The sequence below is a fragment of the Leptonychotes weddellii genome, chromosome 7 (genome assembly GCF_054177405.1).
Source record: "Leptonychotes weddellii isolate Sample4059 chromosome 7, ASM5417740v2, whole genome shotgun sequence".
Lineage (NCBI taxonomy): Eukaryota > Metazoa > Chordata > Mammalia > Carnivora > Phocidae > Leptonychotes > Leptonychotes weddellii.
This window is the reverse complement of record NC_138375.1, coordinates 7,787,765-7,806,911: the sequence shown is the minus strand read 5'-3', so window position 1 is coordinate 7,806,911 and position 19,147 is coordinate 7,787,765. Positions and strand designations below refer to the sequence as shown.

General features: G+C 43.8%; 1 protein-coding gene across 6 annotated transcripts in view; it reads left to right on the top strand.

The window, feature by feature from the left end:
• CTNND2 (catenin delta 2) overlaps window positions 1–19,147 on the top strand; it is an 864,616-nt gene that overhangs the window by 762,244 nt on the left and 83,225 nt on the right. For 5 of the 6 annotated variants that reach the window (XM_081825896.1, XM_081825891.1, XM_081825892.1 and 2 more), the window contains 2 exons: window positions 4,950–5,024; window positions 6,111–6,261. In XM_081825896.1, coding sequence (XP_081682022.1) covers window positions 4,950–5,024; window positions 6,111–6,261 — 226 coding nt within the window. The remainder of the gene's footprint in view (window positions 1–4,949; window positions 5,025–6,110; window positions 6,262–19,147) is intronic. The other variant, XM_081825895.1, reaches the window with a different exon arrangement.

Genomic DNA, 19,147 nt, shown 5'->3' with positions numbered 1-19,147 from the left:
TTGGGGTACTTTCTGCCCTCTTACCATGAGAATGAGACACTGTAGTAAATAACATGGTATCATAAACGAATTCAGAAACAAATTTCAAAATCTTGGGTAATCTGTGTGAAATTCCTTGCAACGTATTACTCATTTTACAGCTGTAGGATTTTAGCACATTGTGGTCCTGTGACACTACAGGATGCTAAAATGCTTCTGAAAGGTGAAATTACATTTGGAAGAGTTTGGTTTGAAAATGTGACTTTTCTTTACCAATCAAAAGAAAACGAGGGGAATTTGATAAGGGAATTCAATGGGAAAACAGTCATGCAACAGAAAACCACTTAATTGCAGACTGTACTTCTAAAGCAGGAGAACTTGTAATATAATAATAAAAAATATTAATATTTAATATGAATAGAGATGTTAATCAACAAATTCAGAAGTTTAGCACTATCATGGGTTCAGACTCTTAATAGAATATTTAGTACTGAAAAGAGAACACTATCCCTGGTTATTTAGCAAATTATTGGGATTTCATAAGAGGGAGAAGCTAGTTACATTACTGTATTGATCTCCTTTTAGGAACATAAATCAGCCTTAATTGAATCAGCTTAACCAGGGCAGAAATTTTTTTCCTCTTTATGGCTGGGCTGGAAATTTAAAAAACAAAGTTCCAGGGATGCCTGGGTAGCTTATTTGATTAAGAGTCCGACTCTTGATTTCAGCTCAGGTCATGATCTCAGGGTTGTGAAATCAAGCCCCACACTGGGCTCCATGCTCAGCGGGGAGTCTGCTTGAAATTCTCTCTCTCAGTCCCCCTCTGCTCCTCCCCGCATGTGCGTGTGCACACGCACACACTCTCCTGCTCTCTCTCAAATAAATAAATAAATAAAATCTTTAAAAATGAAGCTCCTGAGATCCACATTAGATTGATGTAGTCTGAGTTGAAAGCATTAGAAGGTGTTGACTTCACTTTATTACCAAGCTCTCCATATGGACAACAAGGAACATTATTGGACAAAAACTCGTGTAACTTTCTTTGTGTAATTCAGTTTGGGTTCGTCTCTGAGCTCTCATTTTGTCCAATACAAAAAGGGAAAAAAAGAAAACAAACCATCTAGACATTTATAGGTAAACTCAATAGTATGCAGCTATTTCTCAGTCTCTTCAGGCTTAACACTTGGCCATATTGATGTTTGTCAGCCTTCATCCTCTCCTGCCCCCTGCAGTTGATGCTAAACTTGGGGTGGGGGGGCATGTCTTGCAGGCATATCCCTGCAGGGGACAGGGATTGGGTGTCCATTTCTCAGTGTGGAGTCATCTCTTGTCCTAAGCCACCTCTCATCCAGGACAAACTTCCTTGTCCTGTTGGGGTCTCAGATGGGATATGACAATTGGTGATGGACTGTCTCTGGTCCAAGGGTCTCTCCTGGCCCACACCTACCCCTCCAACTATTAAGCTCCCCCAAGATGCAACCACATCCGCTCCTTAACCCTGGCAGGCACTATCCACACTGTTCACAATGGGGCACCTGGGTGGTTCAATTGGTTGAGCGCCCAACTTTTGATGTCCGCTCAGATGATGATCTCAGGGTGGTGAGATCAAGCCCTGTGTCAGGCTCTGTGCTCAGCCTGGAGTCTGCTTGAGATTGCCTCTCTCACTTTCCCTCTGCCCTTCTGCCTGCTTACACTCTCTCAATCAATCAATCAATCAATCAAATCTTAAAAAAAAAATCCAACAAAACTCAGCATTCACTGCTTTGTGCTCTGTCCCATCCTGACAATAGCAGTTGTCATTGGGCCAAATAATGATGGAGCCTTTCTCCAGGAAGAGCTATGAGCAAGGAGGAGGAGAAAAACCTTTACTAGCTTGAATTGCTGTCCCATCACATGTGTAGAAGCGATCCTTCCCTGACACAAACAAGGCCTTTCTCTTTGTAATTCCAATTATAGACAACTTCTTGTATCAGGTCTGCTAAATCGGGGCAAGCTGCTTCTCAAGACTAAGTTGAAATGTCCAGTAGCTCCACTGACAGCACTCAAAGACTCCTTAACTCAAGAGTTTCAAGGTGTGCCAAATAGGTTATTGCAAGTCCAAAGTAATAACATCAGTTATTAAGCCAAGATTAATTGGTGCATTTGTAAGGATTATATCAACTATGAGTGCAGATGTGTGTAACTTACACTGCCTTTTTGAGAGGCAGATGAGAATGATGGTCAAGTACCCCAACCCTGGGACAGTGCTCTCTAGGTTCAAGACCTGGCCGAGCATCTGCAGGCTGTGAAGCTTTGCTGTGGCTCCCTTTCCTCATCTGTAAAGGATGGAAGTAACTGAAGTGCCTACCACATAGGGTTGAGATGGGGATTAAGTGAGTTAATACATATAAAGTCATTAGAGGAGTACCTGACAATTGGTTTAATTGTTAAGTTTGTTTTTGCTGAAATATTTTGAGGGCTCATAACTCTCCTGAGATCATCATTGGGAAAGCATGTCACCAGGAACAATTTGAAACATATCTGTACTCTTTTCTCCTGGACCAGATCCTCCTCCTTTTCTTCTTCTTGTCCTCCATCTTCTCTTCGTCATTCTCCTCCTCCCCTTCCTTCTCTTCCTCCTTCCCCTCTTCCTTCTTCTCTTTTTGAATCGTGAAACATCCTCTCTTCAGCTCATGAACCATTTTTCTTAAAGGCATCCTGATCCACGCCCTTCCCTCTAGAGTGGCACGCTCAGTGCATAATGCTCTCATTCCACTTACAGAAAGTTAAGGTCCCATCCAGAGATCTCCACCTCAACCACAATGAGTTATGATACATTTTTCTCTCTTGTTCAGCTATTCTTATGCCAGTGATACTCCTACTTTTGTTTCTATTACAAAACTCTTAGCAACCCATACACCTTTCCACCACCACGGAGGCTGCCATGCTTTCCAAGGCAACTCACTTCCCTTCTGGAAAACCTGTGTATGAGCTTTGTGTTTCTGTATTGAGGGCACCTATGAAACAGTCCCCATTTCCTGAATACTTTTCTCTCTTTCAGCCACTGTACCCTTTTACTCCTTCTTGCTGGATTTCATGTAGGTTACACACATGGGTTACACATGATCTACTCCAAGACTACTTAGAAGCCATCACTGTCACATAGCTTTGCATGTCAAGAAAACTTGTGGAAACTTGCAACATGTCTTGAGTGAAATATAAATAATTTATTCTGAGTTGTCTCATATTGAGCCAGTATTGGGAATTTTCCATATACGGTTGACTCTTGAGCAATATGAGTATGAACTGTGCAGGCCCACTTAGTCATGGATTTTTTTCCAATAAATACAGCAGTACTGTCAATGTGTTTCTCTTCCTTATGATTTCCTGAATAACATTCTCTTTTCTTTAGTTTACTTTATAATAAGAATATAGTATAAATACATAAAACATACAAAATATGTGTTAATCTATTGTTTACATTATTGGTAAGGTTTCAGGTCAACAGCAGCTATTGATAGTGAAATTTGGGGGGAGTAAAAAGTTTTACACAGATTTTTGACCACATAGGGGGTCAGTGTCCCTAATCCCTGTGTTGTTCAAGAGTCAACTCTACCTACAAACCCACAGAACTAAATGTTTCACAATAAGAGTTACTGTCTGTGTATCACTGATGTAAGATCACATCCATTATCTGATTATCTCTTTCCCCTTAGGGAGAACATACCACTGTTGACCATTTCCTCATTCCAAAAAGGCATATCTGTACTTCATATACATTTTCAGCCATACACAGACATTTTTTATTACTCTAAAATCACTTCCCAGAAAGCTAAAGCGTTGTCACTGTTTTCCAAACACCAAGTCATCTTTCCATCCAACATGGGAGGGATGTAATAGCTGAACTTCTAAGAAGATAAAACAAAGTCAGAGCCTTCCTTTCTTGGCTCATTTCAGATATGGCCAGGTTCCCCTCTGTCTATGTTGGGAAGGATGGAGGGGAGGGCAAGGCAGCATCTGGGAGACTGAGCACAGAGGATGAGGTGAGAGAGAGGTGATGGCAAAGGAGGGAGTATCCTCAGCATCATAAAGAGAAGCAGATGTGGAGTAACAGGCCCAGGCACAGGTGACCCCTGTGGGCAGATTATTTAACATGTTTGTGTCTAGATTTCTTCATCTGTAGAATAAGACTAACTAATGCCAACCTCCCTGGGCCCTGGGGAACTAGATGAGATCACTGATGTACAATCTAGCATCCCGGGCCTGGAGTGAAGTGCTACTGCAAAAGAGGTCCTCTTAGGGCTTATGCTTCCTGCTCAAGTTCCCAAGAACATTCCCTGTGGTCTCTTAAAAGGTCCCGAATATCTCCCCAGCATTAAAGTTTATGTTTGATGTTCATCTTCTATATGTAGACGTTGACCCTACATTTGATTTCCCTTCTCTTCTTTTTTCTAGCTTCCCTTCTTAGTTTTAGGGAAGAAAGCCAACCATGAGTGGGCTGCGTAAGCTCAGGTTTCTAGTTTTTTCCAGGCACTGGAGACAAGAAGGTTCACAGGTAGTGGAGGAAGTGGATGAAAATCGTATCTCAGCATGTCAAATTGCAAGTGAAATTTCCAGTGACACTAAAGGAGGTTTTGTGCTGTCTTCATGAAGGTCCTTCTTCCCACGGAGGGGATATCTCATCCAGACACCCAAATTCCAATAAGCAGCTCCCAAACCTCGAGGTTTTTCCATGTCTAAGACTTTCTGACTATAGATTTCTTTGCTCCCTGAGAGTGGGGCTGTGAAATAGTTCATTGCAAGTAAGAGGTGCTTTAGTGAGTTCTCTCTGCTTCCCCACCCCCTCAGGCTTCCTAGAGCTTGAGGCACAGAGTGGGTGCAGGAGAAAAACAGACAGTATGAGTTGATGGTGATAAGAAACTATGTGAATATGACTTCTGACGTAGGACAGGATGAAGTTGTGTGTTTTTTTAATCTCATATTTCATGCAGGGCTGGGCTGAGGATGTGGCAGGCATGGCGTATGCCCTACGTTCACTGCCAGAGGGGGCTCCCTGCCTGCCACAGGTGAGAGCCAGCTCTGGGGTGCCTGCCCCAATGGGGAAGGGGGATGGAGGGGCCTGGTGGGGGAGGGGTGGGGATTTTCCTCTACCTTTGGTGGTCTGCCGGAGGACTCTGCCGCAGAAGAATCCAGAACTTCATGTCGTGAATGTCATTTTCTTAGCTTGGGAATGAAATTGCAGCAGACTAAAAACCCTTATATTGCTTGATTTTTATAGTGCACACTCTTCTCTGGAACACCATACAATAGTATAAAGTATATATATAAATGTCCAGAAAGTCTGGGCCTACCTGCATTCCGTTAAATGAATCTGAATGCTTTGTCATCCTGCTGTTGCAAGTACATTTCAGTAGTAAGATTAGCTGTGTTACATTAAAGCCAACCACCACCAATCCAAAACAAATTGTCTTACTGTAAACAAACTGTCTTACTTTATAAATTGGACATTGAATGATGGCCCTAGACATAATACATTTTGATCTAAATGTTTTCTTGAAATTCTCTTACAATTTTTACTCTTGATTTTAAAATTTTAAATGTCATATTTACCTCTCATCACCCCTACCTTTTTCTGACCCCTTTCCTTATTATTATTCAGCCAAGACCATATTGGCAGTATGGTTGCCAACTCACCTCCGTGCCCCACCTCCAAATACAAGTCTCTTTAAAAAAAAAAAAAAAGTTATCTACTTTCGACCTTTTATCATTCTCTACTTTTTCTGGGGTCCTTTTTTATTCCTCTTCCCGCCGAAAACCAGCCCTTCCTGTCCTCCACCTCCGTATCTGAAAGCATCAAGCACGCACGTCACGCAAAGGGTTTGCCAAGTCAAGGACAGCAAACACTGGCAGCAGAGAGATGAAGCGCGGTTACCTGATTAACCCAGAAACCTCTATCATACACAGAAGGCAGAAGATAAAGCTAAGACATTTCAGTACGTGCCTACCACATTGAACCCATCCTACCACTAGGTCTTGATAATTCAACCTTCTTGGCTCCTATAAACAGCAGTCTGAAAACCCACACGCGCTATTTACTGATAGGGTTTTCCCCCCCTCGGCTTCTAAGGTCTTTGCCTTCCCTCTTGTTGCAGTGGTCAGTCTATATCCGGGCTGCTGTCCGAAAAGAGAAAGGCCTGCCCATCCTCGTGGAGCTGCTTCGAATAGATAACGACCGTGTGGTGTGTGCGGTGGCCACGGCACTCCGGAACATGGCCTTGGACGTCAGAAACAAGGAGCTCATTGGTACGTTCTCTCCCAATTCACAGCAACTCAGATTTTAAGTAGAAAATATTTCCTGGCAGGGTGCATGTGGTCAAAGCCATAGGCAGGACATCTGCACCTGCAGAAATAGTGCGTTTATCAGAGGCCGTGTTTTCCCAGCTGTCCCTTCTGCTTTAAATCCAATGCGCTGATTTATCCTTTAGAATTCAGAGGAAAATGCGATGTTTGTTGACGTTCCTAATCCTTGCAAATTAAAAAGGACCACAGTGCTCAGCACTGGATACCACTGTCCTGAGCCTCTAAATCTCTGTCCAGTTGTTTGTTTGCTTTCCACATGGTGAACTGGAATTCTAATGGATACACGCCACACCTCTTCCCCTGTCTGTTTTAAGATTCATTTTGGATTAGACCACACCGGCTCTTGAATCCAATTTTAAAAGATTCATCTCCCTCTAATTCGCTATTCAAGAAATAGGAAGGATGTTTTCTTAATGAAGCATTCAGGAGGTCATATAGTCATCTATTCAACAAATATTTATCCATGACCTCCTTTGGTCCAGGCCTGTTCTAGGCCCAGAGAGCGTATCTGTGAGCCAAGCAGATAGGAAGCCTTGCCCTCGTGGGGTTTACATTCAGGAGAGGGGAGAGGTACAACGAACAAAATACACACACCCCGTGTGTGTTAGAAACCTTCCACAGGGTAAAGGAAGCTATAATTGTGAGGCTGCAAGTGTTTTTCATTGAGATGAAGTTCACCTAACATTACATTCACCACTTTGGAGTGCGCCATTGAGATGGTATTTAGCATTTTCACAATGTCCCAACTCCAGTTCTAAAACATTTTCCTCGCCCTAAGGAAAACGCTATAGCCATTAAGAAGGCATCGCATTTTCCCTCCTCCAAGCCCCTGGCAGCCACAGTCTCCTTTCTGTCCCTGCAGACATCCCGATTCTGGATCTTTCATGTAAATGGAATCATATAATATGCGAGCCTTCGTGTCTGGCTTCTTTCACTCAGCCTAGGGCTTGTGGTTTTAACTGGGAGGTCAAAGTCAAGATAGGAGTTGTGGAAAGGTGACATTTGAGCAAAGACCTGAAGGAGGTGAGAGTGGGTCGTGTGGATATCTAGGGGGGGAGTACAAACAAACTGAAGGAGAAGCTTCTGCAAGTAGCCCCTGGTGGGGAAGCTGGGAGCCATGCGGTGGGGTCAGCGTCTTCAAGGGGTCTTATGTGTCTGGTGCAGAGTGAGTGGTAGGAGCCCAAGTCGGAGAGGCTTCCTGGGTCCTCCCTCTGCAGATGAGAAGATCCCAGGCCAAGGCCATGGATGCGTGGAGAAGTGGTCAACCAAGGGACCCGCCCAGGGAGAGGCACAAGCCTCCCCACAGACATTTGTCCGCCTGGTAGGGCATCTGAAATTAAAGAGATGATTCCAGTAGTGTCTGTGGTCGGTGCAGCGTGAAGCCTGGCAAGCCTGCTTACAGGTAACAGGGTCAGCGGAGTTCGGGAAGCAGGGAGCTGGATCACCCACCACGCCAAAGGTTCAGGTTATGCAGCCTCTGGGCCAGGGGAAAGGGAGGAAGCAGGTGAGCATGGGCAAAGGAGCAAGATTCCATTCCTGGGGCCGTTGGAGTACCAAGCGTGGGTCCTAATTTCATCCACAGATGTCACATAAATACGTGGGTCTAGTTCTGCTGTCCTCATTCCTGAGCACGGCGTGCTAAGCCATTTTGGGATCTGGAAACCAGCCACTTTTTTTCTGCCATTTTGTAATACCCATCATATCCTCCAATAAAAACAAAAGTATCTTCGGACCTTCATCCATTTATTTATTTACAGGGAACCGGACTTCAAATCTGTGTCTAATAAATGCGTGGTTTTGTTAAGCTCGCAGTCTATGATAAGGCATGAAAGATAAACTCACAATTTGATATGTATACTTAGTTTGAATATGACTTAAAAATTGTTTATGGATTTTGTGTATTTAAACCAGGCCATTAACTCAGAAGGTTACCTTCTCCAAATCCGCTTTCCTTTCCTTACCTAGTCGTTTCAGACAGGACAGATGGGGCTTCCAATAAAATCCTAGTGCTCCTATGTAAAATGGAGGGGGAAAAAATCAATAGCTAATCAGTCTGCTGCCTGTATACTAACGGCTAGGTATTGTGTGTTTGGTGTTTTATTTCTTTTGGTGGATTAAAATATAACAAAATAGGGAACTATTGATTGCTTCTCTAGCTTGCAGGCATCTCTTCTTTCTCAGAAGCCAGTTATCTAGTACTCTCTCTGAGGCAGGAACATTTGGAGCTCCATATTGCCCGTGTTAAATTAAGCCTTTACTATCAAATGTCACCAGACAGGAAAGGGAGCCAGCCGTTTAAAAATAGAAGTGAAAATATCCAAGTCACCGACTTTATGGAATCGATAACTTTTTCCTTGAATGAGAAAAGCAGAACTTAACAAAACAAAAACAACAACACACCTTTCTAGTCTATCTAGGAGAAAGAAGATGTGACCTCTGCCAGCCCTTTTACTTGAAATGCTGTCTCAACACAGTGATTTTTATAGGAAATGCTATACAGAACTTTGTATATTGAAAAGGAAGCTGCAGTGTCTTTGAACAAAGAACAGCAACAGTGACAAAGAGTTGAACTTGGACTTCTCTTTTCCATCACTTCTCCCCCAAAGCTTTGGTGACCTCCAAGGTTTCAGGGTGTTAAAGATCACCTGTATTCTGATGACTCTCAGGTGGACGTCTCTGATGTGAATCCCATACCTCAGGGTCCAGTCGTCTGTCCAGGATCTCCACTGGATATCCTCAGGCACCCCAGATACCTCTCCAGACCTGAGCTCCTTAACGTTCCCTCCGACCCCGGTCCCTCCGCAGTCTTCCCCCAACAGCAGACGGCAGCGTGTCTTTGCTCTGGGCCACACTCGGCACCTTGCGGGGCTCTTTGACTCTTCGGTCCCCATACCCACTCTGTCAGCAAGTCTGATCACGCTTCTGCATTCTCCCAGAACCTGCCACTTCTCATCTTCCGTGCTTTCTTTCCCCAAACTCCCATCACTGCTCACCTACCTGGTTATTACCTTGGCCCCTGCCCAGTCTCCCTGCCTCTGCCATCACCCCCTACCGTCCACTCTTTACGCAGTAGCCAGATGGTCCTGTTAAGACCTTAGCCAGAGCATGTCTCTTCTCCTGTCCGCCCCAGGGTAAGTGAAATGTCTGCTGCGCAGCTATGGCTCTGCCTGATCGAGCTCTCTGGTTCCCCTCCACACTCGCCTTCTCCCCTCTCGCTGTCACGAGCATGCTGTGGTCGCTGGTTCACCGAGGTTCCCTTATCACGTGAGCCATGATCCTGCCTCAGGGCCTTTGAACTGGCCTCTCCCTCTGCATGCAGTCCTCTTTCTCCAAGTGTCCTTGAGCCTCTATTCTCATCCCACTCAGGCTTTACGTTCCAGTTTCTGGCCCCCGGTCTTAAATTCCACCCCCTTCTTCATTTTGCTTCTCTCCCCAGCACCAGTGACCTCCTAATATATAACACAAAACTTCTTTATCTTGCTTGCTGTCCATCTTCCTGCCACTGGAAAGTATGCCCACCAAGGGCAGGAAGTTCTGTCTTGTTGGTTCACTGGGGTAGTCCTGTACCTAGAAGGGTGCCTGGACCCATAATAGGGACTTCATACATTTTCACTGAATAAATGACAAAAGTAAATTTTTTCCTGCCTGGCCATCATCTTAAAATGAACCCCAATCAGCAAAACATTAAGTAAGCAAATTAAATTAAACTTTAAAAGAAAGCATTTTATATTAATTAAAGAAAATCATTTTAAAAACTTGTTCATCTTCTTCCTAAAATTTACTTGGTGTATGCAGACATTCACAATTTCAGAAGAAACCCCATTTTCCCCATCACTGGTTTAGGGTTTCAGTTTAAATCGCAACTCTTTGGAGATGGTTCTTTTAGTTAGGATGGGGGAGGAGCTGCTGCTACATTTCGGTTAAGACATGGTTCATCTTCCGGGATTCCATTATTGGGAAACTGTTGAACAACAATCCTCCTACCCCCTCAGCTCTAATGAGGATCATCTAAAAGGAATGTCCTCTTGTCATATGGGCTTCCATGGCTCTGTGTCTGTCTCTGCCATTGGGCAATAAGTATTATCTACTTATCTCTCTCTGTCTATAGATGGACCTTCTTGTTCTTCTCAATGATGTGGCGCAGCTATCCAAATTAGTGAACATGCATACATTTCTTTGCTGCCTCCCAAATATGTTAATTATCCGAGTGAAGTGTTATTTCATCATTCAGAGAGGTTTTTATAAAGAATGGTAATAATTAGCTTCAGTGAAAAGAGCAAACAATATTATACCCCTTTAGCAAGTATAATAAAATGCCATCCATTTTGGCACATTGCCAGTCCTGATAAAGATGGCAGACACTTATTTTAGCCAAATCTCTACCTTCTCTGCCAACAAACAAAGGAAACTCCAAAAAATAAAAACTTCAAACGTGTATAAACACTAGACAAGAGAGAGATTGATCACCTGGCAAACACTGGTCATTAACCCATTGCTATCCATCCGTGGAAAATAATCCTCAAGAGAGTAATTTCATTGAATGTGCTGTTTTGTTTTGCTGCATTTGCAGACAGCCCAGAAAATCAAGACTACATCAAAACCATTGCTATGGATAACACGAGCCCTGCAAGGTTTCCCAACAGGCAAGATTATCTAGTCTGTGGATGCCTTGGTGCCACATTCTAGGCCCCGCCCATGCCACCCCAAACTGCCTCTTATTTCTAATGGTTTTTTCATGATTTCTTCAGCCACGCCAGATTTTGTACCGTCATTCCCACTTACGCACTTAACGACCTCCCACCCGCCATTCCAAACTAAGCTCAGGGTGGCCTTCCCAATGTAGGCTACTCCTTGAGCTCAGAGCAGAGGTGGGTAGTACCTAGCTGATAGGAAACATTTTAATTTAAGATTTCCATCGTGTAATTGTAGGTTTGCAATGTCTTTTAGGGTTTTTGTGTGTATGTACTTCATCTTCCCCTAATGAGATAAGAGACAGGGATCAGGCACCCTATTTATTTTCATGTCCTACAGGACCTACCACTTTGCTGTGCCCATAGCAGGTGCTCAGTACATGTTTGCTGAACTAATGCACTGATGGGCGAGAAACACCGGTATTTTTTCTGAAGAATGATCTGGAGGAGGTTTGGGGAATCCCAGGTAGAGAGAGGAAGGGGTAGGGGAAATGTCTGTTTCAGCCTCTTTCCATGGCTTCCAGGGAATAGACAGAAAGACAGCTTAGACGCTCCCTGAAATCCAGGACTCTTGTCAAGCTCAAACTCATTCTGCTGCCTCTCGGAAAGAGGCTTGAGATTGGGTAGGAAACAGTACCATTTTCTGTGTGTGCCTTGATCACTGCCAGAAGTTCGTGTTGGCAGAGTGACTGCACCCCCTTCGGGTTGTATTGGCAGAGCGATGGAGCACCCTCCCTTCGCTTCCCAGGCCGTGGCTGCTTGCCACACATTCTGGCAGGTGATCTGGAAGCATCCTCCCTGTTCCCCCACCTCCTTCCCTGGACTGAAGAGAAGGACCTTCCACTGCCTCATGAACCTGGCCCTTCCCTAGTTTACCTCATCCTCTGCTTTGCATGACCCTTTCCCTCGATTATCATTTGGATGGTTGGGTACCATATCTGGGATGATCTATAAGAATGTTTCTTTGACCCACACATTCATCTTATAAGACCCATTCTTCTCATGAAACTAACCTTCTACTCACCCCATCAGCTAGCTGAGCTTCTGTCTAGGCAACACGCTCTCATTCGGTTCCAAGTTCTGAGGGAGCGCCAGACAAAATTTGACTCACTTTGGGGTCAGAAGGGGGCCATTTCCTTACAGGAGTCTGCTGGCTCCAAACACAGGTAACCACCAGGAAAGATGGAGGAGAAAGGAGCCCCATATTTCCGGGTGTACGTAGTGGTACTTTCCCAAACTAATGAAATCATGAACAAAATAAGGGGAGTTTCTTGCCTGGGAGTTAATTATTATTTAAGCAGTAACCCATTGCTGTTTCTCTCCCCTTTTGGGGTTTTCAGACTATCCTTTTCATTCATTTAGGGAAGTAGAGGCCAAGGGGCTGGGGACATTCCCTTCCTAGCTTTTTTTTTCTTGCCACAATGTTTTAAATATTCAGGTGAAAGATTTTATCTGACCACTGTAAAGACTGTTTATAGACAGTGGTTGCTGGTTATATTTAAAGGACAATATAAAAACTTCCTTTTAAGTGAAGATAGAAACTGAATAAAGAAAAAGATAGTCAATTCTGTCAATAGAATGACCTCCTCCATGCCAGATTGTTACCTAGGGAGGAGTGTATTTTCTTCTGGAAAACTAGAAGGAAAAAAAGGGGAATATCTTCATTATATCTGTACCGTCCTGAATGTTGCATAGCTTTGTAAATATTTTCTTTTAATTAGTGATTTCACAACTGAATTTCCTGAGATGTCTATCCACAGAATTGTCAACCTGGCAGCACTCATCTTCATCCAAACTTTAGGATACATTTTTACTCAATTCTGTAATCATGAGAGCATGTTTTCAGGGAAATAAAGAGATACCTAAAGCAGGGTCTCCACCTCCAAGAAGAAGCATTCCAAATATTACTCAGGAAGTGGTTCCTCAAAGTTTGTCTTTTTTTTTTTTTAAGATTTTATTTATTTATTTGACAGAGAGAAAGACAGCAAGAGAGGGAACACAAGCAGGGGGATTGGGAGAGGGAGAAGCAGGCTTCCAGCTGAGCAGGGAGCCTGATGCGGGGCTTGATCCCAGGACCCTGGGATCATGACCTGAGCCAAAGGCAGACGCTTAATGACTGAGCCATGCAGGCGCCCCCCTCAAAGTTTGTCTTAATTCTTTTTTAAAAGGTTTTATTTATTTATTTGACAGAAAGAGAGAGAGCAAGAACAGGAACACAAGCTGGGGAGTGGGAGAGGGAGAAGCAGGCTTCCTGCTGAGCAGGGAGCCCGATGTGGGGCTCGATCCCAGGACCCTGGGATCATGATCCGAGCCAAAGGCAGACACTTAATGACTGACCCACCCAGGTGCCCCAGTTTGTCATAATTCTTTGGCCCAGGATTGAAACACATCTTGGTCATCATCCCCTGTGTGCTGAAAATATCACTTTGCACCCACAGTGTCTCCTAGCAAAACTGGAGAACAGAGGGCTCTAACACTGTATGGCCCACCCATCAGTTAAAGTTGCAGGGAGGCACCTGGGTGGCTCAGTGGGTTAAGCATCCAGCTCTTGATCTCGGCTCATGTCATGATCTCAGGATCGTGGGATCGAGCCCCAAGTCGGGCTCTGCACTGAGCCTGGAGCCTGCTTAAGATTCTCTCTCTCCCTTTCCCTCTGCCTTCTCTCTCTATCTTCAAAAAATAAAGTGTGTGTGTATTTTAGTTTCTCATCTCATGTATAGATGGCTTGCATATGGCAGAACATTCTGGCATATGGGCCTCCCATTCTGGAGGGCAGCCTTCTCATGGGGCACCTTCTTTACCCATGTTCTTGACCCTGGGGAGTCCCACCTTTGCCCAGGGAAAGAGCAGAACTCTGGAGACCTCAATGCAACTGAGAGGCCATGCATTATTTTCATTCCTGGGCATGTGTAAGGTGCACTTTATTAAGTAGATTTGAGGACATTTTAGAGACATACCTTCTCTACTTTTCAAAATGTGTTTCTTCAGACCCTGGCAGATGTTGTTTTAATTAAAACACATGCAATTTCAATTAGTATTGTAAAAAGAAGCCTGGTTTCCCGGACGAGGTGATTTATCAGAGCACTCTTTGCTGGCTCTCTTTAATAACTTGATTTCACAAGCCAAAATCTAGGCAGCTGGAAAGGTGTGTGCTTTGGCCAAAACTTGTTATCTTCAGATTAGGTGCCTGTTAGAGCCCCCAGACCCGAGAGCCTAATCTCGTGAATGCTGCCTTCCTTTCTGGCTGAGCCATGGGTTCTTCGTTAATTAACTTTGGGCACCTGTTCGGGGAATTTTGGCGGCTGGGTCTGGCAGATAAGAATTGCTTGGAAGGGGAGTTGTAAATAAATCGAAGAGCCGATAATTATTTTATTAAACAAGACTTAATGATTCACCCCTTGGAAATACTCCATGTGGGGAAAAGGCAAAACTGACTGAAATTTACAGCAGATCCAAATTTCAGAACCTCTGCTTAAAGACCTCAAAGAAAAGAGGAAATAAAATCCACCTAACTTTACTCTGACTAGTTAGGTATTCATTTTATGCCTAGCCAAACAGTTTCAGAAGAGAATGTTTTCAAGAAGAGAATACATGAGAAATAAAATGGATCTCCTCGAATACCCCCACAGCTTGAGAATCTAAAAGAAGGGAAGAGGATTTTAGCAAGATAATGTTTTCAAATTGTATTTTTTCTGTATGTAGACTACCATCTTCTCCCCTATACCCCCTCCAAAAAAAAAAGTTTTAATCGTGTGGAAAGAAATTGTTATTTGTACTCTCTAACGCTAAAAATGGTGGATTAGAAAATAGTTTAAGAGCGTAAAGATGAATACTCTTTTCGCCGTACGGGCATTTGGTTGTATTTATTGCGCTGGATGTTGAAGAATTACAGAGCAGGCAAGGACAGCCGTAATTGGGGGTTCTGCTAAAGAAAAGGCGTGTAGGCTGGCACCGTGTATTGAATGTGCCTGTGGTTCTGCCCTTGAGGGCATGTAAGGCAATAAAAGGAGGAGAAAGCAGACACTGTAGCGAAGGGGCAGCCATCCCAGGAAGAAGAACACAGCAAGCCCCAGGCAAGAAGCTGGGGACCCAAGAGGCAGAGGGAGGATGGAGGTGCAGTGCCCCCTAGCATCTGGGCAGTCTATGAACCGGCATAAGCAGATAGAGCAGAGTTTGCTCCTTGAGAAGCAAGCTTGAGAAGAAAAAGCTCGTCTGTTCATCCTGTCAGACTAGAACCAAAGGGATGCTTGGTAAGAGGAGAGGGGAAGCAAAGAATCATTCCCAACGGCTCCTCACCAAAATATCCTGAGTAGTTTCAAGACACTTAGTTGACATTCAGAGATTTCTTCTCTTACAACCAGGAAAGTTCATGAAAGTTCATTTATTGCCTCTCAGAAAAGACTGGGCTTTTTGGGGTTTTTTTCAAATTTACAACGAAATTTCCCTTTTCAGTTTTGTGCGTTCTAGTGTCTGAACAATGTCACATAAAATAAGTGGCTTTGGAGAAGAATGATAAAGGACAAGTGGCTTGTCTCCCGAAGCAGGTAATATCCTTTGAGCACCAATTTTACCATCCTTATTCTTGAATACAGGCAACTGAACTTGACACATTACCAGCCAGGATGGCACATGCATTCAGTAATGTGCAATGTGTTGCTTTTAATTAGGAGTCACTAGTATTTTAACATCAATACGAGAGGGTATTTGATGTATAAGATGATCAAAAGATAAAAAAATCCCCATGGTCTTCACATGGAGACTTGAACAGTTTAATTTGCTTGTTAGAAGGGAAAGTTGTAGCCAAGAAATGGAGAGTGGTGGGGTTCAACTTTTTAACTGAATGTTAATTAATTCCACAGACTGATACCACCCAGTGTCTGCATGAGAGTCAGGTCCATTTCAGGAGTGACCTTGTTATTCTTAAAATGTTAGTGTGGGTGTGAGAGATGACCCACATCACAGGCTTGTCTCGCCAGGAGATGGTTATGGAGGGTCACAGTGTGCCAGGACCACTGGGAATACTGAGGTGAGCAAGGCTTCACTTTGCCGCTTTGGACCAGAGTTCCCATATGCACCATGACTGGGTGACAAGTGTGCTGAAATTGTGATACCCTCCACCCCCAGGAAAGTCTGGGGGGCACCTGAGCCTGCCCACCCTCCTGGATCTATGGCCTCCAATGGGGCATAGCTGTTGTCCAACAGAGCTCCTACCCCCAATACATTGCAGGTATTCTGTCCTCAATGTGCCAGGCCGAGGACACGATCAGGAAGTTCTGCCCAAGACAGGACTCACCTTCACACCCCAGCACGAGACATCCTCACCGTGTCACTCTCTCTGGGGCTCAAAAGGATGGGCCTTCAAGTCATCATCAACCCAAACCCTAATCTTTTACTTTCCTTCCTGTTTCCAGTGATAGAAATGGATAGAAACTTTGGGGATTGTTTTCTTCTTTTTCTTTATCCCTGTAGATGCATCACGATGCCTTCTTTGTACTTCTTCAGGGAATTTCTTGAATTCTCTGTGTGATTTCTGTGCCTCTCGCCTTTGAGTTTCACCCATAGCCTGGCAGGTCCAGTGTATACCGTGGCTTCCTACCTGGGGCACTTTGCCCCCCTCAGCCTTCCTATACTCCCACCCCCACATCCCTGTTCACCTCGAGCTCTGGGCAAGCACTCCAGCTAAGGACTATTCAGTGTTTTCATGATGTGAATGACACAAAGTGAACTCTGCTACCTGATTTTTTTCAATAAAGCAGTTTTTATTAAGCCCCCCAGAAGTTTCCATTCCTTCTAGTGTGGGCATGTCTCTCTCCTGATCTTGCTCGACCTTTCCAGCAGCGTTGGATGTATTCCTGTGTCATGGTTTCTAGGATAAAACTTTCCTGGTTTTCTTCCTTCTTCTTCTTTTCCCTTTAGCTCTTTCTCCTCCACTCTCTCTCTAAACTCTGTCGTGGGTCAATCTTCTGTAAAGCCCAGCATATAAATGTTTTATTTCTGTTACTGTATTTTCCAATTCTAGAATTCCCATTTCGCTCTTTCCTATAGTTTCCATTTCTTTGCTGAATTTATCCATTTTTTTCATGTATGTTGTCCATGTTTCCCCTAGGTAGCTTAACATATATATCACAGATAAAGTCCTTGTCTGCTTATCCTACCATCTGGGTTATTTGTAGATTTGTCCATACTGGCTGTCTTTTCTCTTAATTGTGAATCACGTTTTCCTGCTTCTTTGCACGTCTGTGATTTGTTACTTATGCCAGACATTGTGTGTTAAAGTTTTAGAATTGACTGAGGTAGATAATACCTCCAAAAAAAGAACACCCCATTTCTTCTACCAGGTTTCTTTTTTTTTTTTTTAAGATTTTATTTATTTATTTGACAGAGAGAGAGATAGCGAGAGCAGGAACACAAGCAGGGGGAGTGGGAGAGGGAGAAGCAGGCTTCCCGCCGAGCAGGGAGCCCGATGTGGGACTCGATCCCAGGACCCTGGGACCATGACCTGAGCCGAAGGCAGACGCTTAACGACTGAGCCACCAAGGCACCCTCTTCTATCAGGTTTCTAAGGTAGAGGGCTGAGTTGATCTGATACATACTTTAGCAATATCTGGGCTTTAAATTCAGCTTAGTTGCAGCTTTTAGTTAAATTCAGTTTTCACCACTGAGTTCAAGTGTTTCAAGATGTGATCAGTATTTAACCTATAGGTGGGCTAGGAAGCTGAGCACCTGCAGATTCCAGAGAGTTCTCTCTAGTGTTATGGCCCTGACATCAGTTTTCTGAATCAAAGGATCTCTCTCTTCCCCTCCCATGCCTCGTTCCCCCATTCCCCCTTTCTGCTATAAATCTCAGCTGCCAGCTATTTGGATCATTGCATTACCTACATTTTTCCAATCATTTTACTCTCACTTTCTCTATTTCCGTACTTGCTTTTCCTAAGTTCGCACCTTTCCTTCCAGTTGCGCACGCTCCCTACGGTCCCCACTCTTACCTTTCTCTCTCCAACTCCGTCCCTTCAGCTGTTCCCCATCCCTGCTCTTTTACTCTTCCACTCCTTACCCATCCTCCAAGACAAATTCAGCTTCCCCTGCCATCCTTCACAAAACTTCCCTGAGAACTCTAGGTTTAATTTTTTTGCCCCACTGGAGCTCTTTCATGGTTATCTGTGCAGCCCCCGAATTTAGCACATAAGGAGTCCGTGTACAAGATCCGTAGTAATGCATAATGTGTCCAGTGAAGTTGGGTTATCTCCTTGGCCAAGCTGATAGCTTTTTAGAAAGAAGAACGTCTTTCTCTATTTTCTCCTTTCATGCTTCTTTTGAAAGGCCAGACAATGCTTAGCATTGTGTTAATGGGATGGCAGTCACAGGTAGGAGTTACATCGTTACTGTTCTTTGACAATAGGAGCTCTAGGGGAGTGTGGACAGTATCTTCCTTGTTTGCTGCTAGCACCTGCAGAACAGGGCTATTTTGGCATCTAGTAGATACTAAGTTTTATTTAAATGAATAATAAGTTGAAGTCATATATTGTGGTTTCATAAACCAAATTCCCATGGTCATGTGTAGACTTTCATAATTATTCAAAATTGGTTTGTAGTTTTAACCTATACCACAGCATTTTGACAATTGAGACCTACCTACCCTCATCCTTTTTCCTTACCTTGAACATACCAGCACCACCACACCCCTAAAAATAGAGCTACATGCCTTATTTTTATTGTGCAAACCAAAGCAGATGAGAAGCACTTTGTTAGATCATGGGTCTTAATCTCAGTTGTACATTGGAATCACCCGAACCCATCCCCAGAGATGCTCAAGTATTAAGACTGATTGTGAGGCTTCCTGGGGCATTATCATAGATAGCCAAGGTTGAGAACCACTCTCTAGAGTCCAGTAAGACCCATCATAAATAAAGCAGCCCACTGACCTCCTGCAAAGCTGTCTTCTTTCAATTTTGAAATATTTTATAATGGTGAGTCTAACCCTAAGGGTTTTTCTCCAAGACATCCTATTTCTTTGATTGGAACACAGAATTTTTCTCTAGAAATTATTCTGTTCTGTTCTTTTCCCTACAATACTGTATGTCACGAATAATGGCTTTGAAATAGCCAATTTCCGGTAACATCGTCACTAATGGCATTGG